General features: G+C 47.3%; 5 protein-coding genes across 5 annotated transcripts; 2 read left to right on the top strand and 3 right to left on the bottom strand.

Annotated features, from left to right (window-relative positions):
* Nucleotides 1–7,248: 7,248 nt before the first annotated feature.
* On the bottom strand, nucleotides 7,249–7,903 carry P175DRAFT_0146770 (uncharacterized protein). The gene has a single exon (XM_040892433.1). It carries the CDS (start codon nucleotides 7,775–7,777, stop codon nucleotides 7,424–7,426), a length of 354 nt encoding a protein of 117 aa, XP_040754209.1. The 5' UTR covers nucleotides 7,778–7,903; the 3' UTR covers nucleotides 7,249–7,423.
* P175DRAFT_0499357 (uncharacterized protein) lies at nucleotides 7,561–11,373 on the bottom strand. The gene is made up of 3 exons (XM_040896720.1): nucleotides 10,707–11,373; nucleotides 10,429–10,641; nucleotides 7,561–10,365 (listed from the first exon to the last, which is right to left on the bottom strand). The coding sequence occupies exons 1-3, from the start codon at nucleotides 11,071–11,073 to the stop codon at nucleotides 8,030–8,032; spliced, it is 2,916 nt and encodes a 971-aa protein (XP_040754208.1). The 5' UTR covers nucleotides 11,074–11,373; the 3' UTR covers nucleotides 7,561–8,029.
* Nucleotides 11,374–11,821: 448 nt separating this feature from the next.
* P175DRAFT_0414421 (uncharacterized protein) lies at nucleotides 11,822–13,191 on the bottom strand (the record flags this gene model as incomplete). Its single annotated transcript, XM_040893068.1, has 2 exons — nucleotides 11,822–12,442; nucleotides 12,511–13,191. Coding segments are annotated over 2 exons (1,302 nt in total), but the record flags the coding sequence as incomplete, so codon positions are not given.
* Nucleotides 13,192–13,779: 588 nt separating this feature from the next.
* P175DRAFT_0507598 (translation initiation factor eIF2B subunit gamma) lies at nucleotides 13,780–15,571 on the top strand (the record flags this gene model as incomplete). Its single annotated transcript, XM_040898282.1, has 2 exons — nucleotides 13,780–13,951; nucleotides 14,004–15,571. 2 exons carry the CDS (start codon nucleotides 13,780–13,782, stop codon nucleotides 15,569–15,571), a joined length of 1,740 nt encoding a protein of 579 aa, XP_040754206.1.
* Nucleotides 15,572–22,471: 6,900 nt separating this feature from the next.
* On the top strand, nucleotides 22,472–24,944 carry P175DRAFT_0529892 (uncharacterized protein; the record flags this gene model as incomplete). The annotated part of the gene is made up of 4 exons (XM_040899735.1): nucleotides 22,472–23,464; nucleotides 23,544–24,396; nucleotides 24,476–24,837; nucleotides 24,897–24,944. 4 exons carry the CDS (start codon nucleotides 22,472–22,474, stop codon nucleotides 24,942–24,944), a joined length of 2,256 nt encoding a protein of 751 aa, XP_040754205.1.
* Nucleotides 24,945–24,965: the final 21 nt, after the last annotated feature.

The following is a 24,965-nucleotide window of genomic DNA, read 5'->3' as shown; positions in this document are numbered from 1 at the left end:
TCTCCCTAAGAAGACTAGCAATTCCTCCGTATTCCCTACACAATCTAGAATCAACACACATCTTCAGCGTGCAGTATGCATTTATCTTTTTTCATCCATGTTTCCCCCTTCTGTCCTTTCCAACCCAACAACCAGAATCCAGTACAGTAGACTAATTATCACTAGTTACTTAAACGGAAACCCCCTAAGGCGCCCTCGGACTGTCAAACATATGCAACTCCGTGTAGTTGTTTTGGAAAATAGAATGGATGAGCTTTTGGCTCAGGGTAATCTGCCGTTTTGTCAGGGATAGCATAAAAGAAGAGGCGGAGAACAAGAACTAACCGTAGGTTTGGTAGAGTGGTTGCACAATGAATAACAATCCAATCCTTGATCATATTCTCTTTTGGCCAGGAAGAGTAATTTCCTCCTCCTCCCTCGTGGAATCGTGAGATGTGTTCATTAATTCGGCCGTGATCCTTAAGAAGCTCGATAGCCCGCTTCTCTGGTATCCAGATATCAAAACTTTGCCACCACTGGTCCTCGACCACTCAAAAAATCGGTCCACCTCGCCCTAATTTGTATAAAGCTTTCAGAGCTCCTTGCCCGTGTTCGAGAAGTATTCCGTCGGATAAAGATCATGCTGGGATGTAATTACGCTATGTGAAAGGTTGGATTCATAAGATGCTTGAAGGCAAGGATCTCTTGTTGGTGCTAATAATGTCTTCAACCTCAGCTTAATTAGAAACAAAATATCAATGTAATTAATTAGAGAGATTTACGTGTCATGCAAGCATGATAGAAGGATATAAATATCTTGGGCCGAGGTATCTTCAAGTATCTGGTGAATCCAACCTCTCACAATAGCATAATTGCATCCCAGGATTGTCTTTATCCGACGGAATACTTCTGGAACACGGGCAAGGAGCTCTGAAAGCTTCAGGCGTCAGGCGGCTCTCCAGAGCCAAAGAACGAGTAACAGGGGCTTGAAGAGTTCCCCAACCGTGTGCATCGTTTTCCAAGGCACGAGCAACATGCCGCTTGGCTATAATAGACATTCTTTTGTATTTAATTCAAGCTCGCTGCAAGGGGGGCTTAACCATATTAAAGCTAGGCTGTAGGATGAAACGTACCTCATAAATGTAAGACAACAATGACTTGACACCCCTGGGTGTCAATTTGTGAGGGAGAAAATATAGTCCTTAGCCTCCGTATCAAGTATAAATTGTTCCGGGAATGAGTAATTGTCATGAAGTATTAGGCATATAGCGTCATTAAACTCGATCCTTGCAAAGGAACGCCGATCTGTGGTGATTTACAGTAGGGTTCGGCTGGGGAGTGTGACACGTTGTCCCGGATCAAGAACAGCTGGGGTATAGAAAGCATTCGGCTCCACACCTGTCGATGGACTTCCATAAGAACAAAAAAAAGGCAAATTCTTATGTCTTGGCCTTCATTCATCTGTAATTGTAATGATTATGTTCCAAAGTGGCGAATCTGAGTATGAAGACTGGCCTCATCCACAATAATTACGGCTCCTGAAGAGGAATAGCCAGTGGGATTATAGCCTGGAAAGCTTTCTTGGAGTTCTTGGGATAGTTTGCTCCAAGTATTATTGTCCTTAAGCTTGACATCCCCAAGCGGTTTCCAGATGCCCATGTATAAGATTTCTTTCTTTTTTTTGTTTTTTGATATAACAATCCCCAAGTAACCTAGAGACAACCGACTTTCCACTTGCAGGTGTGCCCCGAACGTGGACGACTCGCTTGGAGTCAACAAGGTCAGCAAGGATTGAAACCGTTCCCTGCCGAGGATATATATGCTTTTATCCGTTTCTATTTATTATTACTTATTGTCAGCTCCGAAATGAAAATAACTGAAACAGGATCCAACCTCTAAGCTGCTGAAAATGGTGGTTGCTGACAGACACTACACCTTGGAGAGAAGGGTCGATTTGTGCATCCTGATGATATGAGAGAAGATGGCACACTGAGTGCAACATTCATCCAGGCGGGATTGAGAAGCTCAAGCAAAGGTTCCTTGTTCACAGGGACAGCTCCAACATGACCCCAGGTCACATGGAACTACCGGCTGTCGGAGTTACATTATTCCTTGTAACTATACCTAGCTGGGGAGTACTAGCGCCATAAACTTTTAGGATGGCCTCTTAATTTCTGATGGGTTACAAATTTATTTACTACCTACACTTCTAAAGGGAATTCCCAGGTCTCCACGTTGGAATCCAAGAAAGACTCGGCCGAAGAGCCCGAGTAATAGCCTAAGTAATCCAAAACCCTTACTGACAACTCTGCGCATCATTCAATAAATCGCAAGTTTGTGGACCAGGGTAAAGGGGGCTTTCTAGGTCTTCTCAGTCATATGTTGAAGTTGTACATACTAACTAATATATTGAGCGAGGAACCGTGGGATGAAATACGCCGCCTTTCCAAGTGTGGCGATGTCAAAGTCTCCTAGAGTAGAAAGAGAATCTCCGGTTGCAAATCATGCCTGAACAGATTAATCCAGAGCCGTAGAACAGAGCACTTTTGAGGGTATGGCTTGTTAAAGGCTTCGCCACAATATTCCCAGCCACATTGCAAACAAAGCCACCATCCGTCACCTGCGTGGAATTTCGATAATTCTCTATCTTTTTCTAGAATCGATCCATGTTCATCCAGCAATTATTCTACTCTATAGCCATTTCCCGACTATCTTCACTCGTTCACTGAAATGCCCAGCTCGTCCCTTTCGTTTCGAAAGGCGGATGGCCACTTACGGAGTACGTACAGGAAAAGTCTCGCGAGTCATGGCGTTGGTGATATATCAATCCCGCCAGCAAGAGTTCATAAAGTACTGTACTGGTTGGTGGGTTATTTCGCTCCTTCATCTTCTCTGAGGAGATCGATGCCCTGCTGACGATGAGCAATCGCCAAAGTACCCAAGAGTCCCCGCGTAATCTTGGGTACAGATTTCCACGCCGACCGTTCATCTTCCATCGAACGCTGGTCATTTACCCCATTGTCATATTCGGGAAAGAGGGGCCCAACCGATTTGAGAAAGGGTTCACTAACCATTTGGATATGATGCCAATGTGAAGTTTATCCTACGAGCTACCGTGTAGGTACATACCTAGTTCCTGCGTGAGCGAGGACGCTTTGAAGCTAACCCTCGAACTAAAATTTAACGCAGTCGGGCTGGTGCACAGATGTGTCTTACTCAGTCCCCCGTTCTCCTGAAAATTAACAGCTGCTCGGTTACACGCCCTACCGTTTTGCCGAGCCAGCCACCAGACTTGACAGATAGCGAACCACACCTCCTTGGTCATATAAATCGCTCCTGGAACACTTCTTGAACCCGCATGAATCAATCGCAAGGATACCCCTCCAACTTACTACCAATCAATTAGAAGCAAGACGATCAGAATGCCCGTTCCTCGAATCCAGACCCCTGCAGCACGGGCGAGTGCGCAGTAAGGAGTTACCCGGACATTTTATGATTTTGAGCCCGTCCCCAGATTGTCGCCCAGGGTTCCTGCGATGGGGCTGATTATGTTTTCCCCACTATGATGCTGCCAAGTCCGCTGGAGGAGATCGTCTTCCCTGTGTTGAACTTTGCTTACCTTGATTTTCCCATCAATATATTGGATTTAGAAGGAAATAAGCCAGCCTCAGCCTGCAGCCATCCCGAAAAGGTTCCTCTGTATCTGCGCGAGAGAGAATCATATGCGAACGTTATTGACGAAACTATTGATGTTTAACCTTGATCTATCCAAGGCAATTTGCGAACGGAGATTGTTGAATCGGCTGCTTCAGATTAGATATGGACCAACACCAGATCTCGATACCACTTCCAACATGTGCGATGCTCCCTCCTCCACAGAAATTAGCCATGGCGTGCTAGTTCTCACTTCTTTCCAACCAAGATCTTCGAGGTTTGTTCTTAATTATATCTACTTGGTTCCAATTCGATCGTAATCGGGAGTCTCAAAACATGATTCGGGACAGTGTTCAATGGTAGCTGATCGCTCCGAATATAAAACTACCATAGATGCATTTTCCTTCTCCGGCCTCAACCCGGATTAATGCTTGAACATATGGCTAACATTCCGGTCATTGGCCTAGGCCAGTGCGCCTCCTCCAAGTGCCAGAAACACGCACTACTAGCGACCTCGCTATGAGAGAATTCTCTCCTTGATGACATCCTTGAATTTGGCGCCGCAGTTTCTCAAAGGAATATTCAGAAGGGCTAGTGAAAGCTAACCCCCTCGTTGAAAATGACTTGCTGCATGCCCAGTCAATCAAGACGCCCCAATAATCGCTTTAGTGATCATTTCCGATTGTAGAGGCTCTATTCTATGCAGATGAAAAACAATGTCATCGTCGTCCCACAGGCGCCCTTTGGCCGCCGCTTGGTGGGAGAAGCTTGTTAACGTAATTGCCGTCAATCAGGTGAGTCAATAAAACTTGGGGTTCGAAAGCTAAATCAGTCTCGAAGGCACGCAGGTACCATACAAGTTCTACAATGGGAATTGTGATCCTCAAAGATACCAATGATCTACATTTTGACCGAGTATTAGAACCATATACTCTCTTCGAGGTTATGTGCGCCCAAGGCATAATAATGATGCCCAATCTCAAACAAACCTGAACCTTGTTATTGGAAGAACAGGTACGTTTGGGTGCCGGAGATTTAATCAATATTGCCAGTTTTCCCTCAATATTTTCATATTTTTTTTTTCTCGTCCTCGTTCCTTCATTTGTCAGTCAAGGAGCGTTGTTTTTTCCTAACCCGAAAATAACAGGGAAAATTCCTCCCGGGTGGTTTGAATCAATATCTGTTCCGGATCCATAGAGGAGAGCTACCCTATGTCTTACCCCTCCCACGCCTCGTTTTGCGCCTTGTCTCATCAGGTTCCATGCAAAGCACGGTCAATAGTTATCGCCTGCATGTTTCTCCTTTACGGTGATCAGTGAGTGGACAGGCCCTGGAAGAGGAGCATTAAAGGTGGACGATCTAGCCTCTTATTTAGCCCCCTTGCATCCTGCCCCTTCTCCCTCTTTTTCCTTTTTCTTCGCCCCAAATCCAAGTGTCTAATAACTGGATCAGCCGATGTAGGCTCTTTCCAGCTTGCAACCGTCTCATCGATCAATAACATTGATTTGAGTTGCATTGCATTACATTGATATTGTGTTTCATTGCTGGATCTAGCCTGTGAAAAACGGTCAGTCCTGGTAATAATGATCATCTCCACCTTCCCATACTCGTGCACCACAAATTTTGATTCCCCTCTCTTCCGTTATTGCCTAACGTTTCTTGATTTCTGGGGGATAAAACAATAAACGGCGGTTCTTTCCCTTCCCTCCCCTCCTTTATTTCAGCCTATCAAGGGCTGAAGAGTTGGCGCTGTATGCACCATCTCCTTGCTGAATTTGCTTATCAAATCTATGCTTACCTCTCATTCCCAACGACGTCACTTTATTGATTTCCCCTCTAGCACGGTATCACCGAGAAGTTACCATTAAGCTTCTAGGAATCAGGTTGCCGACGATCCAAGATATCTCCGTGGAAGCTTCCCCGATGAGCACAGGTACAGGAGCAGGTACAGAATAGGCAATACGTTGAGTTGCTCTCAGACCGCTTCCTGGTCTTCTAGTTGCCGGATCGAATTGATGTGAATCCCGATCCAGATCCGCGACTTACCGTTACAGCCAGAATACCCAAGGCTGGTGCTAGCTGCCAGCAATCCATTAAACTCTGGCCAAGTTTTTCTTGCGTCTTCATACCTGCTAACAAATGACTGGAATGTACAGGACCCAGGGCGACAGAATACATACCTCGATGTATGTGTACATAACTAGTATTGTCTTCCTTTACTTACCCACTTACTCACTCACCTACTTCCTCACCCCGTTTCCTGCCTATGACTAAAGTACCAGGGCCACAAAGTTCAGAGAGAGAGAGAGAGAGAGGTGTATGCACGTATGCACATACACTTTTTCCACCGTGCAACAGTCCACTGCAGAACAGCAAAACAGTAGAACAAAAATAAAATTAAACCTTTTTCCCACCAATATTAAACCCTAGAAGAAACCAAAAAAAAAACCAAAATCCATCTATCTTATAGGCCGGGTTCTAACACCCACTCTCATCATCCGACTCAGGCGGACCCAGTAGTCCACAGATATTGCACATCTGTATGCACAGAAGAAGATCAATGTCGATCTGTAGATCTTTTTTTGTCTTGGATTTCCATTTTGTAGCTCTTTTTCTTTCTTTCTTTTGTTTTATTATTAACTATGTTTATTCTATTTTCCCTGTGCTTTCACCTTAATGATTAGTTGGTTGTTGGTTTGTTCTGTAGATACTGATACTAGGTAGTATTTTGTACAAGTATGTTAAGAGTGTAGAGTATATATATATATATATACCCTTTTAACCCGACTTTGCCACCCTCATTCCCACTCTCGTTATGTGTATATTTAGTACATACAGTCCAGCCCATCCGCTCATCCTATTCCTCCATTGAGGTCTAGCCTAGCAGGTTGCACAACTTTCGCCCCCCGAGGTCGTACTACATATATATGATAACATAAATAACCACATACCTAACGAGGAGCAGGGCGTTGATTCGAGTCGTGTGAACTGAACTCGAACCCAAGCCGGAATTGGCATACGTACGTAGTTAACGTATGTCCCTGCGGCGTTTTAACCTAGTACGCTTTTAACTAATGTGGGTAGGTTAGGTGGTATGCATCATCCCTTGAGCGAGAGCATCTCCAAGGGTATGACGAGGTAGGTGAGGTAACCTACTGTCGGTCCGAGAGCAAATGGTCTGTCTGTAATAGGACTATGTTCACTCTAGATAGCACACACCGGCTGAAAATGCTACTACTACTACTACTACTACTACTACTACTAATAATAACAAGGTCATCAAGTACTATCCAGATATTCGGGAGAGAAGGAGATGCACTGAACTAAGCAGGTTTCCATCACCTATCAAATCAAATCATACCCTGGTACGGAGTAGTAGCTCTAGAGTCTTCATTGGTCGATGTATATTGGTATATTAACCTGTAGTATGGTATATCTATTTCTATTCTACAGTGCATTCTTTCTGAACCCTTTCTCCTAGTATGTATATATATATATATATATATATGTGTATGTGTGTGTGTGTGGGGGGGGGGGGGGGAATTCAAGCTTCATGTTGTAGTTAATCCAGGGAATACTATTTAAAAACACACCAGATAGATAAAAAATATCCTAGTGAATAGATTGGGTCTAATTTTCTATATTCATTTCCTAGCCTGTCTTGTGGTTGTGACATGATTGCTTACCAGCTAGATTATCGTTTAGTATACGGAGTATATATATATATATATATAAACATCATCTACAAGATACCCAACGCGTAGGCCTTGAGGAAGGTTTTTAATTCATCCTAGGCCCGCCTACCTACTTCCAAGTTACTGGACAACTTCCTAGACAACCTACGGAAGTCGCTTCTGCATAACCATGTACTCACCACACACCCAGTATTGACCTCACACCGAACTACAGGAAATTGATTCGAATAACGTCTGATATTGAAAACAAACTGCCATAACGCACCAAGGGACACCTGTACAAAAATGGTATCAAGTCTGGTTCTTGCTCCCTTCCAATCCGTTCCCAATAATACAATCGCCAAAACGTAGCATAAATGAGAATGAAAAACAGAACAAAAAGTGTAAAGATAAGGTAAGGTAATATAAATGGGAAAAAAGGTGTGAGAGAAGAATGAAACGGCAACCATGATAAAAAAAAACGCCGGCCTCTTTTTATCTCAAATCCTGGGGGTGTCCTGTATACAGCTTCCAAACGAATAAGAACAAAAGATGTGGAAAAGTTAACACAACATGTCCGCTCCAAATTAGACCATGGGGTCGCCAAAGTCACCAAGAGAAAGGCATAAATGTTTTCAGTTCAGGTTAAAAGGGTGAATCGAAAAAAAAAAAAAAATATTGCTACCTCCAAACCGTTAGTCATCAACATCAAAGTGAAAAAGTTACTTCCCCATTCCGTTTTGCATCATGTTGTGTTGCTGTTGCTGAACTGCTTGGGCGTGTGCTGCAGCTGCAGCTTGACGGTGCTGTTGAGCAGCATCTCGTTCCCGTCGTATGATCTCTTGGACATAGGCTTTAGCATTTCGTTCGAGCCCAAGAGTGTATTGCTGGGCAATTTGGGGTGGATATTGTGTAGGTGGTCCATATTGAGGCATCAAACGACTAGCCATCTCCTGTCGTAATCGCAACAAACGTTGTTGATATATTTGATTGTAGCGCTGCGCCATATTTGCCCCAGGTTGTATAGCCATGCCTTGCATGTTTTGCGGGAGGTGGCCACCATTTGCTTGCGCCGCTGCCATCAACATCTGCTGCTGCTGCTGCTGTTGTTGTTGTTGCGGGTTCATCTGTGGACTGCCCTGGTGCATTTGAGCCTGCTGGCCTTGTTGTTGTTGTTGCTGCTGCTGCTGCTGTTGCTGTTGTTGTTGTTGTTGTTGTTGTTGTTGTTGCTGTTGCTGTTGCTGTTGCTGTTGCTGCTGTTGCGCCATCTGCATCTGCGCAAGCTGGGCTCGCATAAGCTGGGCCTGGTAAGCCTGAGGGTTTTGGAACTTTTGTTGCTGGGCCTGAGGGTTCTCCTGCTGCTGTTGCTGCATCATCTGCTGTTGGTGAGCCTGAATGTTTTGCTGTGCGTGCATGTTTGCTTGTAACTGAGCAAATTGCTGTGGGGTCAGTTGGCTGTGGTTTAGATGCCCTTGTTGAGCAAGGAGTTGCTGTCTTTGTTGCATCAGCATCTGCTGTTGTTGCTGTGGCGTGAGCGTCACTCCGCCCATTTGTGGGGTTGCCATCATAGCTTGATTCATCACTGGAGTTGGAGCCATTGAGGACCGCGGCGGACTTGCGTGGCTCATGCGTTGAGTAGGTGTAACATTGCGCATGATTGGAGTTGCTTGGGACATGGCGGGCGTTCCCTGTGTCATTTGTGGCGTACCGTGTCTGCTTTGTCCTTGTTGACTTCTGGATGGTGCCATGGGGTGGCTCATTACATTCGGATGGGCGTGCTGTAAAGCTGATGGAGGTCTTGGCGGGCTACCAGCGCCCTGCATAGAAGAAGTCATAGCCATAGGGACACCAGCTTGAGTGACCATCGTACTTCCGACAAGCGGCGAGGAGATATTGTGAGGTGTTTGGTTACGGACAACGGGGGACGACTGAGGTGCTTGACTGACTCCGTTGGCCTGAGCCATGACATGGCGATTATGTTGCTGTGCTGCAAGCTGCGCTTGGGCTTGCTGAGCAGCAATATGTTGTCGTCGTGCTTCTTCCTTCGCATGCTCTTCAGCTTGTCGTTGCTCCATTTGCCTACGCCTTTCTCTCTCCTGCTCTTGCTGCTGTCTCTTGGCTAATTCTTGCTTCAATTTAATCTCATGCTCACGTTTAGCCTTCTCCTCGTGCTGCATGCGAATGTTCTCGAGTGTCTTGAACCGTGAGAAACGAGGTTCAAAAGATACACCACCACCTGTGTCATCCACAGCAGCAGATTTCGGGCCTCCAGCGCCTCCCGACGTAGTGGGCTCCAAACGCTCGTCCATGATGAGCATAAATCTTTCCTCTTCCGCCGCCAGTGCTTCGTCGGCGGCCAGTTCCGCAACTGTACGCTTCCTTCTCTTGGGCGAAGGCGGAGGATCATGGTGAAGCGGGCTCTCCATGTACTTCAATAGCTCGTGTACTCCATCCAAACTATCCACAGGGTCCAAAAAGAGTGGGGGTGCTAGGGCTCTTGTCAATTTAGACTCGCATTCCAAGAGTTCCTGTGGCTCAACCAGCATCTTCTGTCGCTTTGCGACATGTCCTCGCTCAGGCTGAGCTGTCGATGCACCTGGGGATGAAGGAGCGGCGGACGATGACGCTTGGGGACGGGAAGTAGCCGCTGCCTGTTTTGCAGTTCTGGGGTCGGGGGTGGTCGCAAGGAGAGTGAGCTCTGCCTGAAGTGAACGCGGAGTGGGATGAAGGACAGTTGTAAACACACGGGGTCTATGGGAAGCTTGTTTCTGTTGAGTAGACGTTGTCCCTTTTTCGCCAGAAGTATCCTCGGATTGGCTAGGGTGCTCTCCGCTATCTTTAGAATCCGATTGACCTGCTGCGGAGGCCTCCTTGCTAACGGCCTTCTCAGACGTCAGCTGGTTTTGTTTTGGGTACGGTACATATGCCGACGGCGTAATATGTTCATTGTAATTGTGAATGGAAAATGGCGTGTTATTTTCATTAGACGACGGCGCTGTAGACTTCCTGGTTTGCGCAGATACTGACTTATGATCGACCACGCGCACAATGAGACAACCTGAATTAACGCATCAAAGTCAGTAACCACGTAAAATGTGGCATGGTATCAATGAGGCCATACCCTCGTAAAAGCGAACATTTGCGCGCAGGAGTTCCTCTATCATATCATGCGGAACGGTTCCAGCACGGATATGTTCGATGATCACTTTCATTTCAGAGTTGTATGGGAAGCTTCCGTCTTGCTGTTCAAAGCGGAAGTGTGTAGGGTGGAGGTGAAGGATTAGGGATGGAGCGTATTTGCCGAATTTCTTCAAGATATATGACGTGGTTTTAACTGCAAGAATATCCAGAATTAGCAAGACAGGGTTTGTGTTGTAGTAAGCCCGCCGCGATACGCACCATATGGCTCAGGGAACGTTTTACCCGCCCGACGATCAGTGTCAAGGGATGAGGTCTTCGGTAATGCCCTTTGCACCTTCATACCCTGATCACCTGGCCGTTGCGCTTCTTTCTTAGGCCGACCTAACAGGCCCTTGCCGGGGGCGTTACTCGAGCTTGCCGCGCCATTGACGCCATTCAAGACCGGATTGCTGGTAGAACTTGCTGATGTCTGCTGACCCGAACCGGGAAGGCGCTTTGACACACTGGGGGGGGAGAAAGATGAAGGCTGAGGCTTGACGCCGTTGACTCCAGTCTGAACGAAAGGCGGGGGCGGCCGCTTCATCTTAGGGGGATGAGAGGTCGTTTTGGAGATCGCTGTTGCCATATTGTCGGAATCGATTTCCTAATGCGAATGGAGTAGAAGACTGGTACGTGCGACTTCTCGGGATATAAATCCGGGACAAAAAGAGGAAAGCCGCGCGCCGAAAATCATAAGCTGATGATATAACCGGGGACGAGACATGTGGGGAGCGGCGGACGGGGAGGGCGACGAGGAGCTGGCGGGAATCGATGCGGAAAGTTGCACAGAGCCCGAAGCCGCTAGAGGAATGGTATGCTGCGACCCATCGAACAGAACGCCTGCTAAATCTGCAGAGAGTCCAAGGAGGTCGTTGATATGGCGATGATGGCTCTGCGAGAAGGAGTTTGGTGATGCCAAGCCACGGACGACCTGAAGGGAGGCTGGTCAGGTGATGCCTGCATTGGGTTAGTATAACGTGACTTCTACTTATGACTGGATGTGCTACTCATAAAGGTATGACTATACAGAAACCTGGTTAGGGGAGATTTGCTTTTCTACAAGGATGACAGCTTAAAGGATGTTGTTGGTTTGCTTCTAATTTATATTCTCGTGTATTTAGATAAGCCTTTGTCATCATGGAATATCCACAGAGACATGATATCAAAGGGTTGAAAGAACAAGTCATCAAGCTAGGGAATCAAATCACAATCATGCAAGACAAAGAAAAAAAAAAGAGTCAGGAAGAAAGAAGTACAATATGAACAGTCAAAGGATTAACAATAATACCTGGAGAGCGTCTAGCAGCCCTTGGGAACATGTGATCACTGACTTTCTAGTCATGACCGCTGATCCTTCGTCGCCAGTCGTCTCCTACACGAAGTACATCAACAACATCAATACGCTTACCAATACCAGTGATGCCCTCCTTTTGCCACCATTTATCTTCCTGGCCTGCGAGCGCAGATTCGTCGTCGCTGTCAATCAGGCCGCCCCGCCCGCCATCATCACCGACCACAACTACAACTTGTCTGACCCAACCGGCGATATGGTGCACTGCGCTTCCATCCTGGCCAGCCAAGGACTCTTGGACATAAACAGTATCCGCGGAGAGGTGGCGAACAAGATGCACATAACCCGTGAGGGTACTGAAGGGCATAATTGTATTTTCCTTGTCAACAATAGCTTGCGCCTGAGTATATAGGGTGTTGAAGAGGGGAGTCGCGCCCTCCGGCTCATCAGTCGGACGAGGTTGTAAGGTAGATAGGTCGCCAGTAGTTGCTTCAACGGAGGGCGTAGCGTCTTCGGGCGCAATATTTGAGTAGGAGGAGGTGACGGAAAGCGGATGGGAGGGGCTACCCTGATTGGTAGCATGTTTCAAGCCTGGGGCGTAGATCAAGACAAAAATTTCAGCAGTATCCGGGTTGATGTGCTCGGGAAGATGCGAAAGGATAGACTACACACAAGTTTAGTTAGCGCATTGAGCCACAAACAAAATCGTCAGGGGGTCACGCGACAACTTACCACATGGTCAGAGGTCAGTTCTTCGGTATGAAGATGAGAAGATTCTGATGAAACCACTATCACCACCGTTTTCTTCTTGTCAACTGCAGCCGGTCCACCAACAGGTCCCCGGGCGGGCGGAGCGCCAACGGCAGAGGGGACGGCGTTTGGATTGGAAAGGTCCCTTTGTTGGGCTCTCGATTCCACTTCCTCGGACCATCGGGAATGGTCTTCGAAGTCACCTCTATTTTCTTCTCGTATTGATGTCAGAGCGCCTCCTACGAAAGCGCCGGCCGCTGCCATACCAGCTGCGACCCTCTTACTAGCTCCATCGAAGATTTGTTGGGGACTAGGTGTGCGTCGTAATGCTTCCTGCATTCGAGCCACCATACTAACATCATCCTGAGGATGGCCGGGAATATCTGCACCTGTTGATCGCGCGTATTCCCCTTGGAACTCTCCCGGAGGGAACGACACGCCACCAGGAGGGCCTTGAGGGACCTGACCACTATCTTGAGGGTGATGGTGATCATGTTCATCATCGTCATCTGCCTCATTGCGTTCGCTCCAGACCCAGGCTGCAACACCAATTGCCGCGATACCGACGGTCATGGCCAGTGGTACCCAGTACCCCATGACAGTACGGCGGCCAGTCGAGCTGAAGCCAGTACCCACCCGCCGATGACGGGCGTCCTGGGAGTAAGACATTGCGGTCAACGATAGCGATTAAAGGTGGCGCATAGAATCAAGTCGGTCGCAACAAGTCGAATTCACATCTCAAGTCAGTCCGAAAAGCAGGTTGCAGGAGAAGGGTGAGAAAGGAGGGAGGAACTATGGAAGGCTGGGGCCTCGGGGCAGCCGAGAAACATGTGGCTGGTGACGGGTTGTTTACACGGCCTAAGGCACCAACACTAATGACTGTTTGTACTGTTTGTTTTTCTACGAGCTAGTCCTGCTTAGTCAGACACCTGCTATCGGCACGTGCCAAGTGGGTCTCATCACTAGAGCAAAAAATAATACTATGCGATTTGGTTCGAGGGTTGACTCAGAGAGCGCAAAAGAGACGACGGCACCCTTTGGACTGCTTGCATCCCAATTACATTCATTCGAGCATTTGAGGCACGAGAATTATGTGCTAGCCTACCTTGTGACACGTGTTTATGGGTTTGCATCAATATTTCCAGCAGAAAGCGTCCTCCCGATCTGGATATTTCCCCCCTCAACCCCGCGGCCACCAGACCTGTCGCTATTTCTCAAGAGCATAAACATTCATAAAGTTTCTTGGTTACAATGCCACAAGCAGTTCCTGCGTCGGGGTTCCAGGGCCTGGTGCTCTGTGGACCTGGCATTTCTCTGTCTACTTTCACGTCCAGTACCGATGCTTCAAAGGCACTTATTCCCGTCCTAAATCGTCCCATGGTGTGGTATAGTTTAGATTGGCTATATCGCATGGGGATTACAAGTAGGCACCTCACCCTCCTAGTAGCTGGCTACCACAGGGCTAACATGCTCAGATATTACCCTCATTACACCTCCTTCCAGCCAAGCTGCTCTTGAAGCTGCCCTATCACAAAACCCCCACCTTACTTCTCTGCCGTCGCCATCTCCGTCAGTCATAGCCCCCACAGGTTTAACCTTGACAACCGGTACCGCAGAACTGCTACGCCTTCCAGAAGTTCAAGCTTGCATCAAGTCCGATTTCGTCCTCCTACCTTGCGATCTTATTTGCGATATCCCTGGAGAATCCCTCCTCGAAGCATGGATGGTAACTCAAAGCGCGTTGGGAGGGTCAACAATGAGCGGAGGGTGGAATGCAAATGGTCCGAAGACTGTTGGCATGGGCGGTGAGGCGGGGGGTCGTCGCGGTGGTTTGGCAGTGTTCTATGAAACAAAAGGACGAGAAGAGAGCGTCAAGGGAGAGGTGGCTGACTTCGTGGCCACCGCACCTCTTGACCAAGATGAAGCACCGGCGGTTTCCCATCCCGCCGATGGGCCTGCTTCGCTAAGATTTGGGCTATCTAAACTGGTCCTGACTATGCCAATGGATACCCTCAAGGAGAAGATGGAGGAGGACAAGGGACTTCTCATTCGCCATTCGCTAGTGAAAAGGCACGCACGGGTCAAATTGTTGACTAGCTACAGGGACGCACACATTTATATATTTCCCTACTGGGTCAAAATGGCGCTGCTGCTGAACGAGAAATTCGAGAGCGTCAGCGAAGATCTTGTGGGTTGGTGGGCCAAAGCAGAATGGCAAACCGGGCTGGGCGAAAAGCTACGATTACGAGAAATCTTCCACCCCGAAAGCAGTAAGGGGGGAGATAACGGGAGCCAGGATGGCGAGTCGGTGGAGGAGGAGATCGATATTAAAGCCATGAGCACGACCAAAGCCGGCACTGGAGAGTCCCGCGATGTATCCCTAGTCGACACACCGGGTGAATTTCAATTCGCCTCGCGAGTCAAGAGCTTCGGTACGGACTCAGGCCTGGAGTCTCCAAAGAAGGAAAAACTCACCATTCCGCCGATACTGGCTTACATGCATTCATCCTTACCTTCTGCACCTTTGATCCGGCGCGTGGACACATCAGCCCTCCTACTCTCCGTCTCGCTGCGCCTTGCCAAGCTCGAGTCTATCGAAGAAGCCGGCCGCGCGGCGTCTCCGTTTGCCCACCAACAGAAGATCGCGTACCCCGCCGGAGTAGCCCAGCGCTGCACAGTCACCAAGGCCGACTGCGTGCTCGGCGAAAACGTGACCGTGGAAGAGAAGTGTGTCATTAAAGAGACCGTCATCGGAGCGAACTGCCACATTGCCAGCGGCGCCCGACTGACCCGGTGTCTCGTCATGTCGGGCGCCGTCATTGGCGAACGGTGCCAATTGACCGGGTGTATTGTCGGGCGGCGCAGCAAGATCGGCCGTGAGAGTGTACTCAAGGACTGCGAGATTCAGGACGGCAACGTTGTGCCGGACGAGACGGACGCGAAGAACGAGAAATTCATGGTCTTTGAGGGATTGGATGAAGATGGCGAGGGCATGGATGTGTCTGAAGATTTCGATAATGACGGCGACGACCTGGGATTCTGATTCTCTCTTCTGGGGATTCCGGTCTATTGCTAGGAGCTAGGCTAGGATTTTATGTCTTGGTATCTAATGACCCCTGATTGAAGAAGAAGAAGAAGAAGAAGAAGAAAAAAAAAATGTTCTGTTAGTTATTATTCCCGAGTCCAAGACAGGTATTACTTGTAAATGAATTACCGAAGATCAAATAACAACCCAAGCAGTAGGGTGGGCCAAACATGTCCTGATGGAATGTATACACTGCTCTATTTCCTAGCTGCAATCAATCATGATAATCTAACAAATAATATCACCGTCAACTACCTAACCTACATACTAGTTAGTTAATGAAAGCTAAGTATTGACTGACATAGATAGAGATCAGTACAGAGTAGAGAGGGGAGGGACATAAACCACTAGCAGTGTATCGCCCTGCCCCAGTGGCTTTCCGGTTCCAGCGACATACAGAGACTAAAAGTGCCACCCGGATGGACACAAGGCCATGCATACGCATGCACTAACTCCGAGTTGATTCTTTCTTTTCTTTGCTTGGGGTGGGGAGGAGGATGTGTACCTAGGCAGTAAGTATGTAAGTACTCCGTGCTAGCTAACTAGCTGTTCGGTCGGTCGGTCGGTCGATCGACTGGCCGACTGGCCGACTGACCACTGACGGGAGGAGGAGCTGAATGAAATGAAGTTTTGAAGTTTGAACACGGTACATATATTCTAGTAGAATGATCAGACGAAGCAGAGCCCCCATATCTAGCCTAGACGAGACTTGACTTCTTAGGACAAAGGCTTGAGGTAGCAGAAGCGACAGCGACGAATGGTTATTTGCACTATGTGGGAGTTATTATTGGGTCGAGCTAAAATCTTAGGTAGGTAGGTAGGTACTCTGTGCATTTACGAGGAATGGTGCTCGTTCTGTAAGAACTGCACTACCTGCCTACCTACTGAGGTGTAATTCATTTCTGTAGGTTGTTTTATTTACCTCTCTCTCTCTCTCTCTCTCTCGCTCGTTCCTGGCTACGCTGAAGTAGATAAGAACACTATAATCGGAAGAAGAAGAGTTTATTATTATCCTCTTCGTGGAAAAATTTGCATTATAGATTATAGATTGCATAGGCTTTGAGAGTAGAATGGAAATTCCAGATCTTGATCCAGGCAGGTACTTGTAATAGAGTCAAGTGCTACTTTATTAGTGTTTCATGTTTTGGATCTGGTGATCTGTATAGAGTGATAGATTGTGTGTTGTTCTGCTGCTAGGTACCCAAGTACCCAAGTAGATAGGAACTTGCATGCATGCATAGTTGGCACTAATAGTAGGGAAGGTAGTATTAGTCTCATCTGCAATTTTAACAGTAGAATGTTAAATAGGAGGCTATAGGGCTTCGTTATTATGATTGGGGTTCCATTGGGGTCAGTTGAAACCCAAATAATGTGTGCTGTCTTGGAGGAATTGACTTTTCGAGTGGATTTCATGATTATTCCGAGTTATTTCTTGAGTTAGTCGGTGGTTATCTGGATTAGTCCTGTGCCTATCATATGCAGAGTTGTGTATGGCTCTTATTCAGAGATGAAACCACGGGTAGTTGGTTAATATGCAAAGAACCCGGTTGGAGCATATTATAGGGTACATATACGTGGACAGCAGCTTGTTTAAAAAGATTCCGGGTAACGCTTATAAATAAAGACAGTTTGGTTTCCTGAGCAGATGGACCCTGATGAAGGCCAACAGGCGTGGGCCTGGGTTGCATTTGTAACCCCGAGTCATGAAGAGCCAGTTTTCATCCGGAATCTTGGGAGTGGCGTGCTAAAAGACAGGATACTATATGCAGGGATACGAATGCCTGGTACGGAGTAGTCTCAATCAAAATGCGAGCAGATTAACAGCCAGCAAGCCTGGCTATGGTGCAGAGATGCCCTCCGACCTCGCAAGCGTTAGGATCGAGTCCGGCCGTCAAGAGTGGCGACGTGACTCTGCGGAGGCTAATACATAATAATAATTAGTGCTCTCGCTTGACGTGCAAGAATTAAATCGTATGATCCGCCTCCTTATCTCCACTGATGACAGCGTTCTTAGCACTCTTAAATTCTCTGCTCCGGTAATATCTCAAGTGCCCAGAGAGCAGCAAGTAGATAGATAGTTCACTGACAGGACTCCACATTTTCTCTTTCACTTCCCCGGATAACAACAACTTCCAGGTGCTCTAACCGTCTAACGGTAACCAGTATTAAGATCACCACTGGCCACATTCTGGCCTGGTCCAAAACTGCCCCCCCCGAGCGCTTCAATCCCATACAACTGCAGACAAGTGCCCTTTTCTCCTGCCTAAAGCGGCATAATGTGTAATTGGCAGATGTCCGATCAGCGAACGGCTCTGGGTGGTCAAAACACGTGGATTGGTTTCGGAGATCCATCCAATAATGGTTATAGCTGGTATTGCTATTCTTTTTTTAGAGGGAAAGATAAAAAAAAAGCATATTAAAGAATCCTCATGAATCCCCAGGCCAAGGATGAGACGAATGTTGCGTGGTACGTACTAACTGATGTTCGGGAGGGATTCGGTTTATCATTGCTTAGAGATTCAGCATCTTCCCTTGAATTAAGAATGGGGATGAGGAGAGCAATTCTTCGGTTATTCAATCCATGATAGGTATCGTAAAAAAAAAAATAGCCCCAATTGGGAGTGGTGGATGATCGACTTGATTGACATTTACAGTGCTGCAGTGAAGGTGAATTCGACGCACTGTGACGATTCATCAGGGATTGTTGTTGAGTCGTTGGAAAACCCGCAAATAACAAGGTAATACAAGACATGGGTGGGATTGCTCGGATGTCAATCATCTTTGCTGATGATAATATAAATATGATAGTGGGTGGTGGGCTCTACTACATAGTACGTACTCCCATGTGGATACTGAGGTTATTTTTTGTGCATAACTTGAAACTATGGTACAGAGTAGGGATGGATATTCTAGTTACATATTCCTGAGATCTTCTTCTTGCTTGCCTCTACTAGTACGATTGAATGACAGTTCCGCACGATGTACTCCGTACTCTCAATATCAATCAAGTTTTCAATCCTCCCTTTTTTGAGAGCTATTTACCACAGCGAAAAGGCTGGCTATCTCGTAAATGTAAGGTGTTGCAACCACTACAACCAGGTCTTCCTTCTCTCGATGGCCAAGTTTCCTTTGTGGAGAATAAGATTTTCCAAGTTGTGAAATCACACCTATGAGTCTTGTCCCAACTCCCAAGTGACGAAGGCGAGGTGGATTGATTATGTACCCACTACCCACCACCACACTGTCAGGAATCAGGATACCAAATGGCCCGCAGAAAAGTTATTGAAAACGGTGATGTCGCCTGTCGATCACGCGGGAGCTCCTTACATGGATCTGCATTGGATTTCGGCACTAACTTTGAACGCTGGGATGGATTACCGTGGCGGAGGAGGAGTAGTTCGAGATTTCAACAGAATTGACCTGTATAGAACGTATAGTATAGGTCAAGACTGAAAACTCGATGAAACATCGTGTGGCTACTCTCAGAAAAATATTGTATTTTATTTTATTTCTTACCGAAGTTGAGGCTTAAAATAATCATCTCTCGTCTCGTTATTCGGAAGCGAGCGGGAGGTCATGATTTGCGACTTGCGAGTCCTGGGCCCCAGCCGCATGCGTGCGTCAGCCCAGCCAAGGCTCGATATCGAACCCCGGAGTATGTGCAGAGCAGGTACTGGAATTTGTACCTAAACAATCTAGACTCTCCATAGAGTACGCGTCGAAATGAATGGTATAGTGGATGTGCACTGATATCGGGGTCGTGTATCGGTCTGGTGAGATGGAAGAAGAGAAGAGAGAGAGAAAATGAGAAGAAAAGATTTCGATTCGAGGTGGCTAGGCTATTGAATCTTTTCAGCCCCCCCCCCCCCCCCTCGCTTCATCATTCTGCAGGTGGGATCGTATTCCGCGTGTTCTGGATGGACCTACAGGGCTGTAGGGATGAATGGGAAGATGGAATTTCAAGAGAAACCCGAATTACAAAATCCATCTCTCTCTACCTAACTAATGCATATCATAAAAATCTCCCAAAATGGACAGCGGATTGGATAGTTAACTGACTCTTGCTGACAATAGCCACGTTCCCAACTAGAAGAATTCCGCATTTCCCATTGAGCCACGTTTTTTTTTTTTTTTTTCCAACGTCAATTCCCTGGATATTTTAGAATCGGTTGCGAGGAAAATATCCCTAGGCCGGCTAACATTATTTACGCATAACTACTAGTAAGTTCTCTGTTCTATGCTCCGGACTAGGAGTTAGTATGACTCGGTAATGCCGAAGTTACCAAAGTTAGAACTGAGACACCTGAGACATCTGGCAGGTAACTAGCTGGGTTCTACGGACCCGCGTGAAGCGTAGGAGTTTGACACAAAGATTCATCATTCCGGTCAAACGCTGGCTAAGCCGGGGGTTATAGTTATCTAGATATCGATTAGGGTTCTTTTGAGGAACCATGGAACCGAGTTGCGGGAATTTTCCAGGGGTTGTGAGAGGTTACGAGAGTTACAAGATCTGGGGACCAGTTAGGGGGTGTTCCAAAGTCTGGGCTGCTACATGGCGACTGGCAAGCTTTGGCACTCTTTCTAGAGAGTCTCTGTGGTCAGATTGTATGTATGGTTATAGGGGAGATAAATAACTTTGACAGCTCAAATGAAATCTGGGTAACTGTTCCAAAGTTTTTTTTATAGCGTCAAGTCAAGCCAACAGCACGTTCTTTTTCACCTTCAAAGTGTTCTTTCCCGCTCCCCCTCTTTTTACCGCATTTACCAAGGTTAAAAATAAAAAGTAAATAAAAAGGAGGCAGGCCGCTTTCTAGAGGACTAGTAATTGGCTGCACGGATTGATCATCAATACGGTTACAACCTTGGTACTTGGTACTCTGTATGAATTAGGGGAGTACTAGTACCCCACAGAAGATGGGATTAGTATAGTTAGTACTTACTACTACTTACTAGTATGTTGTTTGGGACTGGAACTTGGAGAAGCATTCTTGCTGGCTATGGTCATGCATGTGTCCATTCTTCCTCCTCTTACCTTGAAGCTATTACTAGTAGGTAGTATAAGGCACTTGGTAATACTTAATACTAGTAAGAACCAGGTGGATCAAAAGTAACTGAGGTCAGTTAGCCACAAAGAACCGAACTTACCGTATAGCCCCAACCATGTCTTACCCCTTTCGTTTTCTCCATAACGCTGGTTGGTTGATAGAAGAGACGAGATTCAGGAGAATTAATTAGGTACCTAGGTAGGTATTAATCTACGGGGTGAGGAATCAGGCTTCCTGATCATGATAATCTCATTCTTTTATATTGGATTCCCAGGATTTCAAAGAGGAGAATCCTATGACTGAAACTTTTGCTTCATACACAGTAGAGTCTCTTTATAGATAGTAATAGCATAGAGTGATTCGGGTTAGGATTTCCTAAATACTACTTACTTACCTCCTAGGTACCTATACTACTACTAGTACATACAGAGTACACCTATAACTATGACTTGCAGCTGCAACCACAGTAATCGTCCCTTTGGCACTGCCTATCTTATTATTATTATTATTATTATTATTATTTGGGCTGATTATGAGGAATTTACATTCGATCCCATTCCTTCTTCCCCTCGTGGGCTTCCAATCCGTACTCAAAAAACTCTCCCTCCCTCCTTTTTTTACTATGATTATCTTCCTCTCCCCTTTCCCTGTGTAAGAGAAAAAAGAAAAGAAGAAACGACGAAGAAAAAGAAACGCCACGACCCACGAGTACCGGTTTCTAATCAATATCCATTGAATTATTAAAACGAAGTAGAAGTGGTTGCACATAACTTGTGCCTGGCGTTGTTCGCGTTCTTTGGAAAATCCCGCCCGTGTGTCTCCGCCTGTCAGTCCGGCGTCCCTCCCCTAAGTGAGAATAGTAAATTCCTCTCCTCCTCCTCCCATTATCTCCCTATTCCTTTCTCTCCCTCATCCTCATCCTCCTCTCAGCCCCTCTCACTCCTCTTCCCTTTCCACCTTCTTTTCTTTCCTCTCTCTCTCTCTCTCTCTCTCTCTCTCCTCTTCTCTCCATCCTCCTTTCTACCAGTCCCGCGACGCATCTTCTGCTTGATTCAGAAGATTAGGTGTCTTTTCAAGGATCTGGCTCCGTTTCTTTTTTTATTTCTCTTCCCTCTCTTCTCTGTCTCGGTCGACTTTGTTAGTTGTCATTTGCATTTATTAAATTCATTTCCTCTGTTCCTCTTTTTTTTTTTATTATCTTTTTTTTTTTGCTCCCTCTTTTATTTCGCATATGGCTCGACCGCTCTAGACAGCATCTGCCACCCTTGACCCTTGTGTTCCTTACATCCTACCTCATCACCGGCTCCTCCCTCTTCGGTCCTCGTTTGATCCAAGCCTTTCGTTTCATTATCTCGTCCTTCAACAGCATTTATTTCCATATTCATCACAGCGCGTGTCTTTGTCGTTGTACCAGTATAATTCACATCGGGCATTTCCTAGAACAGGTGCGGTTGTCCAGTTGGGAAAAAAAAAACCAAGGCCCCCCCGTCCCCTCTCCCACACCAGTCTAGAGAAAGGAGGAATATCATTTGCCTAGATAACCCACCATTTGCCAAACTTTGCCCAATCTTCGAACTCGATTGCTTTGGTTGTACAATCCTAACTAACGATTACGTGGTACAGATTCTCCCCTGTTTCCCCCTACCATTCCCCCCACTCGAGTTCCTCTTGAGACGCTACATTTGCTTCGTCTGCTTCGGACGCGGGAGGATTCATTTTCACCTCGATTGGCAAGAGATACTCTCTCATCTTTAAAGACGTCGTAATCTACGCGTCCACTCACGTTACTTTCCCATCGCTGGAGGAGGACACCATGGCAGCGTTGGTACAGACAATTCCCCAGCAAACTAGCGCGGTTACTGTGCTTCAAACTCGCCCTTCTTCCTCCTCGGGTGTCTTCACATCTTCTCAGTCTTTACAGCAGCAAAATTCGCGGAATCCCACCATGTCCTGGAATACATACAACACCACGGGCAATTCGGGGGGCTATAGGGCAGGTCATCAGGTTGTGGCGCCATACGCCTTTACCAGCACCCCCAACCTCTCCAATTCAACGAATATGCAAAACCGTCAATCATCCTCTCCTCATATGAGGCCCGAGCTTCGAACTTCCTCTGCCCCCTCCCTCCCCCAAGGCTCGGTCACCACGGCCCACCCCGGAGTCACTTCGCGTTTCGTCAATCACCCTGCAGCTGGTTCTGTATCCACTTCCTCCTCAAACTCTTCCATTCAATCCCATATGTCTAAAGACGACTCCGCCGTCCCTTCCCGCCAGCTCCGTGGTGACCCTCCTCTTCGCCCCTTATCCACCGCAAATCTGCCTTCCCCCACACCTCCATTCATGAATATTTCCTCCCCTACCGTCGCTCGCCCTTCGCCCGATCGTTATCGGCGCGGCGCCCGACGACCAGACGGTACCGGAAACACCCAGTCCGCCGCCGCACCAGTAAATGGGCCGGGCTCAGCCCGTGTATCTCCTCCGATTCTGGATGAGAACCTACCACAATCAGGCAAAAGTCTTGCTCCAGAGGCCGCTCGTAACGTGGGCCATAACAGAGCTCCTAGTGCGGATGACGTATCCCGCACAGAGAAACCACAACCGGAACTGGCGAAGAGGTACAGGCGGAGGAGCTGGGGAAATATGGATAACACAGCTCTTATCAATCTACAGCTTCATTTACCCTCATCATCCCCGGGTCTGATATCCAGCGGTCAAGACTATTTTGACCAGAGCCGACCCAGATCCGCCCAATCCCACCGTGATGTATCAGGAAGCACCCACTCTGCTCGTTCCTCTACGTCCTCTGTAAGAATGTTTTTTTTTTTTTTTTTTTTTTTTTTTGGCAACAGCTATTCGTCTTTGATGCGAACTAATATTTTCATAGGTACATGAGAGACCGGCTGATTCTAGTTCCCAATCTAAATCTACGACAAAACCAGATGATGCAACAACACGGCCAGCCAAGCCGTCACCATTGTCCAACCCTGTATCTGCAGAACCTACATCTTTCGCGAAACCTTCACAGCCGACCCAAAATCAACCACAAACAAGCAGCCCCGCTTCCCAGCGCCTAGCTGAAATTACACGGAACGACGCCCATCGTCCGGCCAAATCTCGCTTGAGAAGAGCCTTTTCGTTCGGAAGTGCCTCGGAGCTTCTGAAGGCATCTCCGCAAAATAATGTTCACCGCAAGGATGGAGCCGCCCTGGAGAAGGCCCGTCGGGAGCTACTCCAGGAAGAATTGGGTCCTGAGCAAGCCGCCATCGCGGAACAGCAGGAGGCTAGTGGTTTGGGCGAGAGCATTTATTCCCATCACCAGGGCCGTTTCTTCAATACATCTACAGACAACTTGTCGGTCTCTTCCACAGCCTCCTCCGCTTCAATCATGCTCCGGAAGATGGGCAAAGGAATGAAACGATCCACGCGGTCTCTTGTTGGTTTATTCCGGCCGAAGTCCGTCATAAGCACGTCCACGACAGATGGCATCGCGGTTCAACCGATGGCACCCCAGGTCTCTGTGGTGAACATTGAAGCCGAGAGAAAGAACGTTGCAGAGAATCCTGATCCCCAAGAACTTCCTCACAGTGGTACTGTACTTCCCAGGATGGAAACTGACGTCTCTCCTGCCCCAAATCATGAAGATAATGTGGAGGCACCTCAATCGCGTAAAAGCATTGTTGGGGGAGACAGGGAACGTGCAGAGGTTCTTGCGGCAGTCAGGAAGGGTATTCTTAAAAGTAAGTCGCAACGCACACCACCTACTTAATGCAAGGTGCTTGGCTAACTTCGTACTCTTTTTGTTTGGTTTTGTAACAGAGGCCAATCCCGAGCTCGTCAACTCAACCACTCTGAAAATTGCGCCAGTTGATAATGGCACCGATTCGCCCCATTCCAGCGCCCCGAGCACTCCTGAGGATCAGAGTCGAACGGGCCTTCGACGTACTGATGCAGTGAAGATCGCTGGGGAAGACGATATATCGGATGGGGCCGGTGCAAGGACGGTTTCTCTCTCTGCGGCCCCTGTAGTCCCCAAGTCCCTCGTATTCAGCCCCCGGATCCAGTTCCACGAGACATGGCCCAGTGGCGAATATGATCGACGGGGAGATATTGCAACCTGTAACCGATTAACACCACTGCTAGCCCAGCAGATCAAGGAGGAGTTGAACAATTTCAAAATGGTTCGTTGGAATTACACTCCCGGTGATATTATAATCGAATTGCTAACTTTTTCCCGTAGGAGATGCAAGTTCATGAAACATCAAAGATTTACACCCACTTCCTCTGAATGCAGCATTTCACACGGCGT

This window comes from Aspergillus ochraceoroseus (assembly GCF_002846915.1).
Source record: "Aspergillus ochraceoroseus IBT 24754 chromosome Unknown P175scaffold_2, whole genome shotgun sequence".
NCBI lineage: Eukaryota > Fungi > Ascomycota > Eurotiomycetes > Eurotiales > Aspergillaceae > Aspergillus > Aspergillus ochraceoroseus.
This window is presented reverse-complemented; position numbering and strand designations above follow the sequence as displayed.

What these genes read in the sequence shown, in the direction of transcription:
- P175DRAFT_0146770 (XM_040892433.1), bottom strand. Translation starts at nt 7,777, where the DNA reads ATGGTTGCCGTTTCATTCTTCTCTCACACCTTTTTTCCCATTTATATT.
- P175DRAFT_0499357 (XM_040896720.1), bottom strand. Translation starts at nt 11,073, where the DNA reads ATGGCAACAGCGATCTCCAAAACGACCTCTCATCCCCCTAAGATGAAG. An exon ending in AACGTTCCCTGAGCCATATG is followed by an intron (nt 10,642 to 10,706) that starts GTGCGTATCGCG and finishes ATATTCTTGCAG; the next exon opens with TTAAAACCACGTCATATATC. An exon ending in AAATGTTCGCTTTTACGAGG is followed by an intron (nt 10,366 to 10,428) that starts GTATGGCCTCAT and finishes GCGTTAATTCAG; the next exon opens with GTTGTCTCATTGTGCGCGTG.